This window comes from Euphorbia lathyris, chromosome 8 (genome assembly GCF_963576675.1).
Source record: "Euphorbia lathyris chromosome 8, ddEupLath1.1, whole genome shotgun sequence".
NCBI classification, from domain to species: domain Eukaryota; kingdom Viridiplantae; phylum Streptophyta; class Magnoliopsida; order Malpighiales; family Euphorbiaceae; genus Euphorbia; species Euphorbia lathyris.
Window position 1 is genome coordinate 54,594,572 of NC_088917.1, and position 13,848 is coordinate 54,608,419.

General features: G+C 37.6%; 1 protein-coding gene across 1 annotated transcript; it reads left to right on the plus strand.

Annotated features, from left to right (window-relative positions):
* The first annotated feature begins 8,935 nt into the window (after positions 1 to 8,935).
* LOC136203567 (classical arabinogalactan protein 9-like) lies at positions 8,936 to 9,850 on the plus strand. The gene has a single exon (XM_065994754.1). It carries the CDS (start codon positions 8,977 to 8,979, stop codon positions 9,604 to 9,606), a length of 630 nt encoding a protein of 209 aa, XP_065850826.1. The 5' UTR covers positions 8,936 to 8,976; the 3' UTR covers positions 9,607 to 9,850.
* The last annotated feature ends 3,998 nt before the right edge of the window (positions 9,851 to 13,848 follow it).

The following is a 13,848-nucleotide window of genomic DNA, read 5'->3' on the forward strand; positions in this document are numbered from 1 at the left end:
TTATATGGATGTGGATGGAGATTGGGTTGTATGATGGTGGCTGACGGTGGAAAACCCTAAATTTGAAGAACATAAGGATCATGGATTAGGAGATTAACGGCTGAGATTGAAAGAAGGGGGAGTGAAGGTACATTGAGAATGACGATTATGAGGATGGTACCCTGTGATTGTGATCTTCACTCACACTTCCATTCAATTCATCACCGCTTCCTTGCTTGTTGTCTGGCCTTGTTTTGGTCCTCACCATTTAATTAAGAAAAAAGCATTCTTCCACCTGGCAACGGGTACCGTATCCGTAGATATCCGGCACTACCCGACTCTGATGGGACTATCTGTATTCTATACAATAGGGTAATCATTACCCATTAGGGTAATGGGACGGGTATGGGAACCCAGGGTACTCGGTACCCGTACCCATACTAGTTACCTGTCATAACTTTTTTTATATTAATAAATATAATTATTTTTTAAATGTAAGACGTGATATTTGAACCACAACCTTTTATTTTTCAACCATTGGGTGATACCACTAAACTACTTTATTCTTATTAGTTAAGATTTAATTTGTTCAATTTTTAAATAGATGATTTATTAAATTTATACTTTCTTAAATTTGTAATGTTTTTTGTTTTATTTATTGATTTTTAATGGGTAAGGATACCCGTGGGTACCTGCAAATTAAATGGGACGGGTGTAGGTGTCGCGGCCTCGCCCGGAAGACCCGGGCGGTGGACACCGTTGACGACAGATGTTGTGATTGGCGCCAAAAGCAACCAATCGCGGAATCAAGCTGCTCGGCAGGGCCGGAGCTCGGAGTATGGAAGAGTCGCCACCCATGATTGAGAAATGAACACCGATCCCTTGCGGGAGACCGGTGAGGGTTCGGGAAATTTGGATACGAGCCGAGAAGGCTAGCTCCTTTCCGGAGAAAGGCTACTGGGCACCCTGACATCGCCCGGTTCTGAACCACCGGCCTCCTACTTAGCATGTTAGGCGCTAACGGACTAATCGCATATTTCTTTAAGTTTAAAATTCATTTGAAACCTTATCTTTCTCGTTTTGAAAGCCGTTTTGAGCATGTCATTGAAAGCCACTTTAGTAAAGAATCACCCATTTACATGAATTAGGATATATAGAAGAAAGAGAGAGATAGAAGAAAGAATTGGTTTATTTACAACGTGAATTATGCTTTAAGCTATACATTCAATCTAAACTAATCTCACTCCCCGAAAAGAAAGTTTATTTACATGGTTCGTACCTTAATCGCCGTTGGAACGATTTAGATACGTTTCAAAACCCCGTTAATTTACATACTTTTCACTCGAATCGCCGTTGGAACGACTCGAGCGTTTGAAAACGTGGAACAATAAGTTTTAACTCAAAAAATGTGATTAAGCATACAAGTCCATTTATTTCTGTACAAAACCGTTTAGATAGGAAAACGATTCAAAACTCCCTTATTTACAAGGAAACCGATTTTAATTACAAGGTTCGCTTAATCCGTCGTTGGAACGGATTAAGGTTTCAAAACGTGATATTTTGGGAAGTCGTTTAAAAAGGATAACGAACCAAAACCTTTTATTTACATTAGGAACCTCTAGAAATCTTTAGTTTAAATAAGCAAATTGAACTCTCTTTTTTGTGGTTTATTTTCTATTTTTCACTCAATTAACCTTCACTTGAACATAATTACAACAATTAACAAATTAAGTCTAAATCCGCCCAACCCAAATACATTTAAAATATATACATATAGGAAATTCAAAAAGGAGAATAAATGTACATATTTATATGAATATACATTACGGTAATAATAATAATAATACTTATAGATCAAAAATAAGATAAGAAAAAAAATAATAATATATATACAAGTGAAAATAAAGATAATACTAGTTATAATACACTTTGATTTTAATTTAAGAAAAAAGCAATGTAAAAATAATGAATAAGATTTGTGAATAAGAAAACTACATTTAAACCAAAATAGCTTTTCTTTACATAATAGATATATAGAGAATAACCCACCCAAAACAATAAATTAATATGGTTCAAATACATTTAAGGAAAACATATATATACATATAGTTTTTACAAATCCAAATTAATATAAACAATGCTCAAATATACAAAAATAAGTAATTATTAGTCATATACCTCCAAAATGATTTTAATAAATTAGCTACATAATTATACATATATATATATTCAAGAATAAATGCCAAAAAAGATGAGAAAAAGGTTAAAAAAAATGGTTTTTTAAGTTCCAGCAGCGTTACCGACGGAAACTCCGTCGCTAAACTGCTTTTAGTGACAGAAAAGAAGAATATCAGAAACAGTCCCCAACTTTCCAGATTCATTAAAAGGCTTTAGATCTACTTCTATTCGATCATTTTGGTCGCCGAACTACCCAAATTGGGTCATAGTCTATAGCGGAGCCTCCCAAAACGAAGTTTTATATTTAAAATGTTAATTTAAAAAAAAACTTTTAAAATTCTATATTTACAACGTTTTAATCCCGAACTACCCTTAAATCGGGTCACGGTTCGTATTGGGACCTTAAAACGAGGTTTTTATTTAAAACAAAACCAAAACGCTTATTTAATACGAGACGGGAATTAAATAAATACGGAAAAATAAATAAACATGATAAATAAATAACTAACTAAACAAATGAATAAACGAAACTATAAATAAATAAAATAAATAAATTAAACGAGTCTAATCCTCGGATAATACCTCAAGATCGGTATTGACAGTCGAAGTCGGTTGATTCCACGAGTTGAGATTCTTAGTGTTTTCGGTGTTTTTTGTAAAATATTTAACTTTTTGAAAATTTTCAATTTTTAGGAAAAAATTGTTTTTCCCAAAAATTTACTTTCTCTCTCTAAAAAATATTCTAGAAAGAGAAGCTCCTAAAAATTCCTCCTCTTAATGCATGGGGATCCGTGCCTTTTATAGACACGGATCCCAAAGTTGGGTGTGCCCCCAACTGGTGTTGGGTGGACGCCCAACATCAGGTTGGGCGACGCCCAACAGGTGTTGGGCGGATGCCCAACACCAGGTTGGGTGACGCCCAACTTTTGGTTGGGCGACGCCCAACCTCTGTTGGGCGCGTGCCCAACGCAGGTTGGGCACGTGCCCAAATGTCGTTGGGCGTGCGCCCAGTGCTGTTAGGCGCGCGCCCAACTGCCGTCGGGCGTGCGCCCAACGCTGTTGGGCGCTTGCCCAACGATCATTAGGCGCACGCCCGACGTCCGTTGGACGACGCCCCACATTCGTTGGGCGCCCGAGTGCGTCAAACGTTCGCTGGACGAGTGTTTGGCGCGCCGAGCGCCGCGTCTGGCATTCGGGGGATGCCCACCTGCCAGGGGGCGCCGTTAGTTGCCTACTCACCGACACACAATCCTTCAGGGCCTTTTCATGATTTTTATTTTTAAACTATTGGAATCAACCGCTTTAAACGTATGTTATGGATTTTCGTCAAAGGTCCTCCGACTCGGTGTCTACAGTTGCCCCTACTTTTCTATTTTGACAGTGACGTGTGTGCTTTTTCGAAAAAACTTTTTCGTGAATGCGACACATGCAATGGGAAATATATTAAAGTAAAAGACACATATAGAGTGGGAGGGGAAATACCTGATCTGCATGTCGCAAGCTCCTTCCTTGTCTTCAGTCTCTTCATCGACCGTCTCCCCCTAGCTCTTTCTAGCGACCCTAGTCTCTAAATCGACCGTAAGTAATATGGCTCTTTCTAGCGACCCTAGTCTCTACATCGACCGCAGGTATATAGCTCTTTCTAGCGACCCTAGTCTCTAAATCGACCGCAGGTAATCTAGCTCTTTCTAGCGACCCTAGCCTCTAAATCGATCGCAGGTAAGTGGCTCTTTCTAGCGACCCTAGTCTCTAAATCGACCGCAGGTAAGTGGCTCTTTCTAGCGACCCTAGTCTCTAAATCGACCGCAGGTAAGTGGCTCTTTTTAGCGATCCTAGTCTCTAAATCGACCGCAGGTAATATAGCTCCTTCTAGCGACCCTAGTCTCTACATCGACCGCAGGTAGACCCGGCAAAGCGACACACGACCCGATGACATGACACGAGCACGACATGCTTTTTTAGTGTTTAGGGCTTTATGACACGACACGAAATGACAGGTTAATTTTCGTGTCATTTTCGTGTCAACCCGAAAACACGAAACTGACCCGAAATTTAATTAAAGAAATTAAAAAAATTAAAAATTATGATAAACTAGGTTAAAAATAGACATGACTTTTCTTATTTATTAAAGTATAAATATAAAGAGTATAAAAAAACCTATCTTATCTTATTATCTTAACTTATTAGATTTTAATTTTTCAAATTATGAATTTGAAGTAAAGTTCAAAATATTTGGAATGACAGACCGATCGTGTTGAGCAGGTCAGGTCATGTTAGTGTTGAGCTTAATAGGTAATGGGTCATTTTTGGGTTGACACAAAACTGACACGCTAATTTTTTAGTTGAGTTAGTGTTGATATGTGAACCCGAAAACGACACGAAATGACATGGATATTGAAAATTATTGTTATATTTTCTTGTGTTTTTTATCTCACTTTATTAATAAAGATAATAAAATTATAATTATTAATTGCAAATATTGATTTGAATTTCCTAAATTGTTATAAACACATTACATGACCCTCTAACATGATATTATCGAACTTTTCGATAATTATTGTTAACATACTAATCTAAAAATGATATAAAATGTTTAAAAATAGTACCATATCTTCTTATATTTTTAAGAGTTATTATTAATATATATGCATAACAAAATTACATGTAACCCGAAAACACGACACGAAATCGACACTAACCCGAACAGGTTAACACGACTTTGACACGAAAGTTTTTGGGTTGGGTTTGGGTTTGGGTTTACTCATTTTTGACACGAACCCGAAATGACACGATACGAACACGACTCGAACACGATAATTGCCAGGTCTAACCACATGTATGTATTTTGTTTAGGTTCCTTAGGTGGACCCTAAAACGTGTGCTCTCGGGCGATTTTGAATTTCGACCTACTATCGTCTGCATTTTGACTGGAGTTACTATCTCGCGTACTGAAGCCGTCGATAGGAATGACCTTATCCCTTCGTCTGGAGCCTTCTCGGGCTAAAAATTATTTTCCTGTTGACTGTTGTCTGTATTTTGACTGGCGCCACTGTTCTGTAAGTTTTGACTATCGTCTGGAGTCATCTCCCTAGACAATAGTTACTGCTCAGCAAAAATACAGGCTCAAACGGACTGCAAATCAGAGATTTGTGCACTTGGTAATTATTTATTGACTTTTCACCTTTATGTCACATCGTACCTTTTTCTCTTATTACAATAATGCTGTTTTTCACCCTTATAAAAGGGTGATGGGGGCTCATTTCAACCCCACACCTTCTCTCTCCTCTTCTCTCTCTCTCACTAACATTTGAATTTTTTGCGATGGCGTTGAGTAATTACGACGGTACGAAGGGTATGAAGGCGGCCTTCGAGGATTCGTCCAGCATCGTTCCTTTTCAGGATCCCGGCTCTCATCTTAGCAGGACCAACATAAATCGGGTAAGTACCTCTTCGCTTTTTTCCTTTTTTTATGTCAAGACTTTTAGGTTTTAGCAACCCCGCTCGAACGTTATTTGCATGCTAACATTTAAACCGCTTATGAGCCTTTTAGCTAGAAAACGCGAATTTTTTATGCATGTGAACAACACTTTATGATTTTTGGACAAAATGTGAACTTTATACACGTGAATAGTGCCCGTGAATAGTAAACAAATGTGAATAGTGCACACGAATGGTAAAAACAACGTGAATAATGCACGTGAATAGTAAAAACGAATAGTGCACGTGAATAACGAAAACGTGAATAGTGCACGTGAATAGTAAAAACATGAATAGTACACGTGAATAGTGAAAACGTGAATAGTGCACGTGAATAGTAGAAAACGTGAATAATGCTAAACAATCTTTATTAGGAATTTGAATTGTATTAAGCTCTTCGCAAATGCGCGGGAGAGTGGAATGCCAAAGAATAACGAATTGAGTTAAATCCTATACGAATGATCCTATGGACAAGTACTTTTAAAGAATAATGAATTAAGTTAAATTTCACGTGAAAGTGCGTGAGAATAACAACTTTAAAGAATAGTAATTCTTAAGGAACTTAAAGAATAACCAATTAAACTAACCCTTTATTAGACGTACATGAAAATGAATCCCCTAAGGAATAACGACCTTATCTAAGTCCCGCTCTTATTCGTACTATCCCTTCCCAGTCTATCATCATATCAGGATCCACCGATGGCATCCACTCCTGGTTCGCTTTGCTTCCTACGGCGGTGAGAGGCCGTGTGCGGGAGTTGGGCTTCGAGCCTTTTATTCTAGCGCTACCCCGCACCAACGGCGTGTGCGACAGGCGTGCCCTGCGAGCCCTCTGCGAGAGGTGGGTAGATTTGACCCACACATTTCACCTTCCGTTCAGGGAGATGACGATCTCGCCCGGGGACTTCTCCTTGCTAACCGGACTATGGGGTAGCGACGTGCCGGTCCCTCTTTGCTTCGATATGGTGTGTCCTGAGGTTGACCCCGACGAGATGGACGCCCTGCTCGGTCCCGGAGTTTACACGGGCATCTACTCTACTCCCGTGAAGTTTATTACAGCCTTCAGACTATTGAGTCGGTGAGATTTTTGCGGTAGAGATGATACGGACAGGGCTACCCGTAGTTTCCTTCTTTATGCTCTTGGCGAGACGATCTTTCACACCCGGAGCGGGACCGTGCACACAGGTCTCGTACAGGCCTTCAGGGACTTAGATGCGGTGTCTGATAGGGGTCAAAAACCCCTATCTTTGGGTACGGTTTTAGGACGGGTTTTAGCGTTATTTAGTTAATAAGCGAGCAATTCTCGCATTTAAATGCTTTTGTGTGAGTTAGTTAGAAATTGGAAACGTTTTATTTACTTTTTGTTGTTTAGGCTCGTTTTATGATCAATTTAGGCAAATACGGCCAAAATGGCATGCATATTATAATTCCGTTATCTTTTGAAGCTAATTGATCCGTTAAAAGTCGCACCAAACGAAGCGTTTGCTCAAATAAGCGATTGGCGGGTCAATTTAGCCCTTGGACTAATGTTGTTTGGAGTTTATGTGCGTGTGCAGGTTAAAACAACTTGCAGGGGCGGAGTCAGTCCAGGGTTCAGGAGGCTCCGGCCAACGTCTCCGCTCTTGAGTACGGGTTAATTTATCCCATGTAGCCCTCCTAACGTTAGTATATATTGACTCTATGTAGAATTATTTCAATGTTTAAAGGTAGATGAGATGATTAAAGTTGCATACTCCTATTTGAAAGGTCTTTTGCAGTTTTAAGGCGTTAGAAGCTAAAACTTTTTTGCCCAGTCCTGACGGGCTGGACTTTGAAAATTTATCTTCAATAGCACCGCTAAAATTAACCCCCCAAATCTGAATTCCTGACTCCGCCACTGACAACTTGGCAGTATCAAATGTTTCCTCTGATTATTAATACCTCTACTATTCACATGATACAAAATCCAGTTTTCTATGAGCTGCTAAACACATAGATAATGAAAATGTGTAAAATTGAAATAATCAAGGGCCAAAAACAATGTTTTTTTTTTCCAAATATTTACAAGTATGGGAGGGAAATTATTGAGAAAGTATAATTATTATTTTATTTTTGTGGTGAAACAAGAGAGTTATCATGCCATTTCTACAAAACATTAGAAGGTAAAAGTAAGCAACTTTTTTGGTTTTATTTATTTTAGGAGTTACAAGCGCCTTTGAAAGTAAAGGGTGGAGAACTGGTAGACACATACATAGTTGTTATGGAATATATTAAAATAGTTTAATGGTTGGATGGAGGAGAAACAGCAGCAACTGAAGGTGAGGGTGGAGATGGAGGAGGTCAATTAGGCAAAGAACAAATGGCCTTGAGGATAGTGATAGCTTCAGGATGGTCTGGAAATAACAAAAGAGCACATATATCGTTTATTTCAGAAGTAAGATTGGGTGGATTATTATCAAAAATAGTCTCAATGAAAGCATTCATGCATCCTGGTATGTTATTCACTGCTTTCTTGCAACTCAATGCTGTTGGAATTATCTGACCTTCTCCTTTTTCAATTATCATTATCATATTAATGATTGCCACAATAACTAGAATGCTTTTTGCTGATGAACCCATTTTCCAATCAATAAAACTTACAATTTCATGCTGCTTTCTTAGCTTTTAGTATTATAGCAAGTGACAGCTTGTGGGAAATGTTTAATTAATGTAGAAATTATAAATTAGAGAAGGTGTGGAAGAAGTCATGCCATATTAAGGCTGTTCTTGAAAAATTGAAAATGATGAATTGAATTAATGTGGTGCCAACACAACTCTAGTATTATTTAACAACCGTGGAATATATTTACAGCTATTATTATTTAGCAAAGTTTAAGGTGGACATGCTAATTAGGAAACAATTACAACCAAAATATTACAATATAATAATTCCTAAATGCAACTAATAATACTCTATTAATTACCGATCAAGGCACACATACTCGGTTTGAGGGATAGAGCTCTGAATTTTAGAAGGTGAAGGAGTACCTACGCATGTTAAGTGTTTGTTAATAAATTAATGTGAAGTGAAGAATTTAATGTGGTGGCATGACCACTATCTATCTATCTAGGTCGGCAGTTATATGCTCTTATGTTAATCAATTTAATTAGTTTACTAACACTAATCAAATTAAAATAAAATGCTATTAAATAGTTACAAATACAACATGACTTTGATTATATTCGTACCCATATAGGAATTATAGACGCGTAATGCAATGCATGAAGAAATCTTAACCACAAGGGAAGAAATTAAAATCTAATATAAATAGCTAAGAAACCATCACAGATCCACAAGTAACAATTAATCCAGCATCAAGTTGTATGCATATTGATTTCAAAATGGGGGGTTCATCAGCAAAAAGCATTCTAGTTATTGTGGCAATGATATTGATAATTCCAAAAGGAGAAGGTCAGATAATTGCAACACCATTTAGTTGCTATAAAGCAGCGAATAGCATACCAGGGTGTATGAACGCTTTCACTCAAACTATTTTTTATAATAATGCAACAAATCTTACACCAGATTGCTGCAAGATTGTGAATGGAATAAACAAGATATGCTCTCTTTTCTTATTTCCAACCCATCCTGAAGCCATCATTGTCCTCAAGGCCATTTGTTCTTTTGTTAATTCACATCCTCCACCTGCTCCTGCTGCTACTCCCCCGCCTCCATCTTCAGCTTCTTCTACTCCTCCGCCTTCAACTTCTTCTCCACCTCCATCTCCACCTTCAGGTTCTAAAGCTCCCCCATCTCCACCTTCAGCTTCTTCTACTCCTTCTACACCTCCTCCATCTCCACCTTCAAGTTCTTCTCCTCCCCCACCTCAATCTTCAGGTTCTTCTACTCCTCCACCTTCAACTTCTACTGCTCCTTCACCTCCTACTGGTGCTTCTCCTCCTCATGCTTCTCCTCCAGCTTCGGCTCCTGCTTCTCCTCCATCCAACCATTAAACTTTAACATTTAACTATTTTATTATATTCCATATCAAGCTCTATCACTATACAACTATGTATGTGTCTACTAGTTCTCCACCGCTTACTTTTAAAGGTTCAGCCAGTTAAATCGATTGTAGCTCCTAAAATAAATAAAAGCAAAAGTTGCTTACTTTTTTACCTTTTAATGTTTGGTAGAAATCTTATGATAACTCTATTGTTTCACCACAAAATTAAAATAATAATTATATTTTCTCAATAATTTCCCTCCGGAACTTATAAATATATGCAAAGGAAACATTATTTAGCTCTTGATTATTTCAATTTTATTGATTGATGTTGGAATGGTTAAATGATATATTATATTTCATCTCATTAAATTTCTTAAATACAGCAAAAATAAACATTAAACACGTTTCCATAATTCCATGATCAACTAAAATACTTTAAAAATTAGTAACAAACTAAAATAAAATAATAAAATAGAAGCAGCAACCCAAGCAGATTCAACATTTCTCCTTGCTTTTGTTGTTGCAGACTCCAAGTTTCTCCCTAAAAAAACTCAAACTTGCTTCTTGATAGAGGTTTTGTAAATATGTGCTAGTTGGAGAACAGATTTGCAATACTTCAAGCCAATTGAGTCTTCCTTCTACACTTCTCTAACAAAGAATAACATGACCATGAAATGCTTAGTTTTCGTGTGGAAAACATGATTATGAGAGATAACAATTGCAACTTGATTGTTAAAAAAAATTTATGTACTTCTTGATTCATATTTAAATCAATCTAACACTTTTCTTAACCACAAAGCCTTATTTGTAGCAACAGATGTTGCAGTACATTCAGGTTCTGCTGTAGATTGTTTTGCTTCTTGGAGCACCATGGAAACACTCGTGAACCAAGCTTATAATAGTACCCTTGTCAGCGCCCGGACCTTTAACTTGGAAAAGTCTGTTGTTTACATTACACTGTCACTTAACATTTTTAAGGACGACACAAGTGTGTCCCTTCCGATGTATGCATTACTCAGCCTTTTATCATGTTTTAGACTAATGTAAAATGTCAGAGTCGCCATCCGGATTAATATCCGAGAACATAGTTTAAATGACATACGGGCTTAGAACATGCCATCTCGTTAAAGTTAGGCTCGTGAATTAAATGGTTAAAGGGTTTGATTAATAAATACGTTGGACAATGCGCGGTCGGAGAGGGTGATCCGAGATCTTCATGGAGGAACCTTAAGGGGGGACACTTTGGGCGAGATAAAACTTTTGAAGCAGTGAGTTCCCGCTATTTCTGGCCTAAACTAAGGAGGGATGTAGCCTATATACATTGTAGAACGTTGTGGGAAGTACCAATCTTCCAAGGGACAAGCTACTAATGTGGGGTTGCTCATGGCATTATCGGTTCTAGAATCTGTATGGGAGGATATATCAATGGATTTTGTATTGGGATTGCCAAGAACTCAGCGCGGGGCATGGACTCAATCTTTATAGTAGTGGATCGATTCTCCAAGATGGCATATTTCATTCCATGCCAGAAGACAAATGATCTCATAGCTATTGCTAAGTTGTTCTTCCGAGAGGTGGTAAGGTTGCACAACGTTCTTAAAAGCATTGTGTCGGATAGAGACACGAAATTCATAAGCCCTTTTGGCGTACTCTATGGGCTCTTTTCGGTACTATTTTGAAATTTAGTACAACCGCACATCGACACGTAAACGGAGGTAGTCAATCATACATTAGGTAACCTTTTGAGAAGAAAGTGTATGGACAAGCTGAGAATGTGGGACTTTACATTGGCTCAAGCGGAGTTTGCTTATAATGGGGCCGTGAATTCAAACGCAGGGAGATTGCCTTTTGAAGTGGTGTATACCAAGATCCCGAACCATACTCTCAATATTGGGGACATTTTGAAGGGTGACAAGAAGAGTATAGCAGCTCACAATCGTGCTAATGAATGCCACCAAATACACGAAGAGGTGAAACAAAGCATCGAAGAGCGGAATACCAAGTTAAAGACTAAGGTTGATGAGCATCGGACGGACCTCTAATTCGAAATCGGGGATGAAGTAATGGTGCACCTAAGCAATGAGAGGCTCATCCGAGTAGCAAGCTCAAGACACGCAAGTATGGTCCCTACAAGGTAACTAATAAGGTAAATGCAAATGCCTATCATATAGCCTCCCCAATTGGCTTGGTAAAATGTCGACTTCATTCAACATCCGTGATCTAAGTCCATAGAAGCCGGATAGACCTCTCGAATTTACCAAGAGCGAGTCAAGGTCAACTCCATTGAAGACTGAGAGAATGATGCAGGCATCTCCAATGGTAAACCAAGGCAATAGGGGAAGTGTCTCACACGACGTGTGCCATCAGCCATACGACGTGTGAGCAAAGAGTTGCTTGAAGAAACAGAGGTAATTAACCTATACGGCGTATCATTAGGGGCACACGACGTGTGGAATGGTGGCTGGAGCTCCTGGAATTTCGAGTGAAATTCACACGGCGTGTAGCCCTTACTCACATATCATGTGACCTATTGAAGATGAGCCATGAAGGATGAAACGTCGAACAATAGATGGCCGAAGAAATTAGCTACACGGCATGTCAGCATTCCACACACCGTATGAGGTGACTTAGCCTGCAAGAAGACCAAAGCTATCAGAATTCATGCTTCCTCTTATTTACTATTTTTTCACACAACTATTACTGTTTTGCCATTTATGCCTATTTACCATTATACCATTTAACCACTTCACCCCACCTTACTCCTAGTACTTACTTATTGATTTGTAACCCTAGTTAAGGAATTAAAAGTCTTTTATCTTTAAATTATGGAAGGTATTTAAACCCTAATTCTTGTAAGGATACTCATTTTTTTATCAATCAAAATACAAACTCTCCTTTGAGAGAAAGATTTTGCACCTATCTATGTGATTAGCTCCTTCTAGTTAAGTTAGAGAAGAAACTTCTTTGTTAGTTTACGATTAAAACTAACTCGTTTGTGATTAATCTGTATCATATAGTCAAGAGATTCTTATAGTTATTTTGTTGTTTGCTTAGCTTGATAAACATTGCATCAGTGAACTCGTTTAAAATATAGACAAAGGAAGTCAGAATGTTTCCATGCATTAAGTGCATTAATGGTGGTAGTAGCATCTATCTCATCCTCTTTAATAATAGAATGATCATCCTTTAAACATTTTGTCAAGTTGAGCATAGTTAGATAAATCAACATTTTCTGTTGCCATGTTTTAAAATTCATAGCAGTGAACTTTTCAGACCTTTCACTGTGACTGAAAGATATTGCCACCGATATTGGTATGCGAGTTTCCTCTTGAGTGATCATGTTCCCTTTACAATTAGAATCGAAATTGTCTCATATCTCAACCATTATTTTTGAAATTCAACATAATAGGTTAGAAATAAGAAATCATAATATGTTTTAAACAACACAGAAAACAAATAGATATTAGCAAAACAACTATAATTTGTTTTATTATATTATGCTCTCTAACTTCTTTCTATTCAAAAATAAAACAATTCGTTTTGTTTTCATTTGTTTATCTAATAGTAAAAAAAATAGAATTCTCTGTTCAATAATTCAAATAGAATAAATTCATTCCAGTTAAGATATCCCTATACGTTTACTTTTAGAAAGTAAAAAATCAATAATACATCTTAAGAATGTTAGATGTGATTAGTCCAAAAGGCAAAAACATGATACATAGATGTATAAAAATACTAAAATATAGTTACAAAAAATCATTTAAAATTACATTAAAATGAATAGAACGAAGTGAGAAATTGAAAGGGTATGAAATACGTTTAAACGTTTTGTAATAGAAATCTAGAAATGAAGAATATGAGGCATGTACAAACAATCTCCTTAGGACAGATTTCCTCATTATTGGCGATAGTGTCCTAGAATACAATATTTATGTAGGCGAAATCTAGCCGTGAGTTTTTATAGAGCAAAAAAAATCAAAAATTTTGTGAACTTGTTTCATCTGCTCGAATTGGAACAGCGAGACATGAACAATGGTGATTGTCCAGAAACAGAGGAAAGAAGGCTAAAGGGAGCCAATTTCGGTCTGGCATTTACATTCCCCATGATGTGCGAGTGCACACCCAACCCGGTGAGACTTCGACGGCACCCCATATGCGTGTGTGAGAGAGCATAATATGGGCTTATTATTAGGTAAAGCCTTGCAAAGGCTAACTCTTATCATATTTTTGGTAGGTATGCATCAGAATG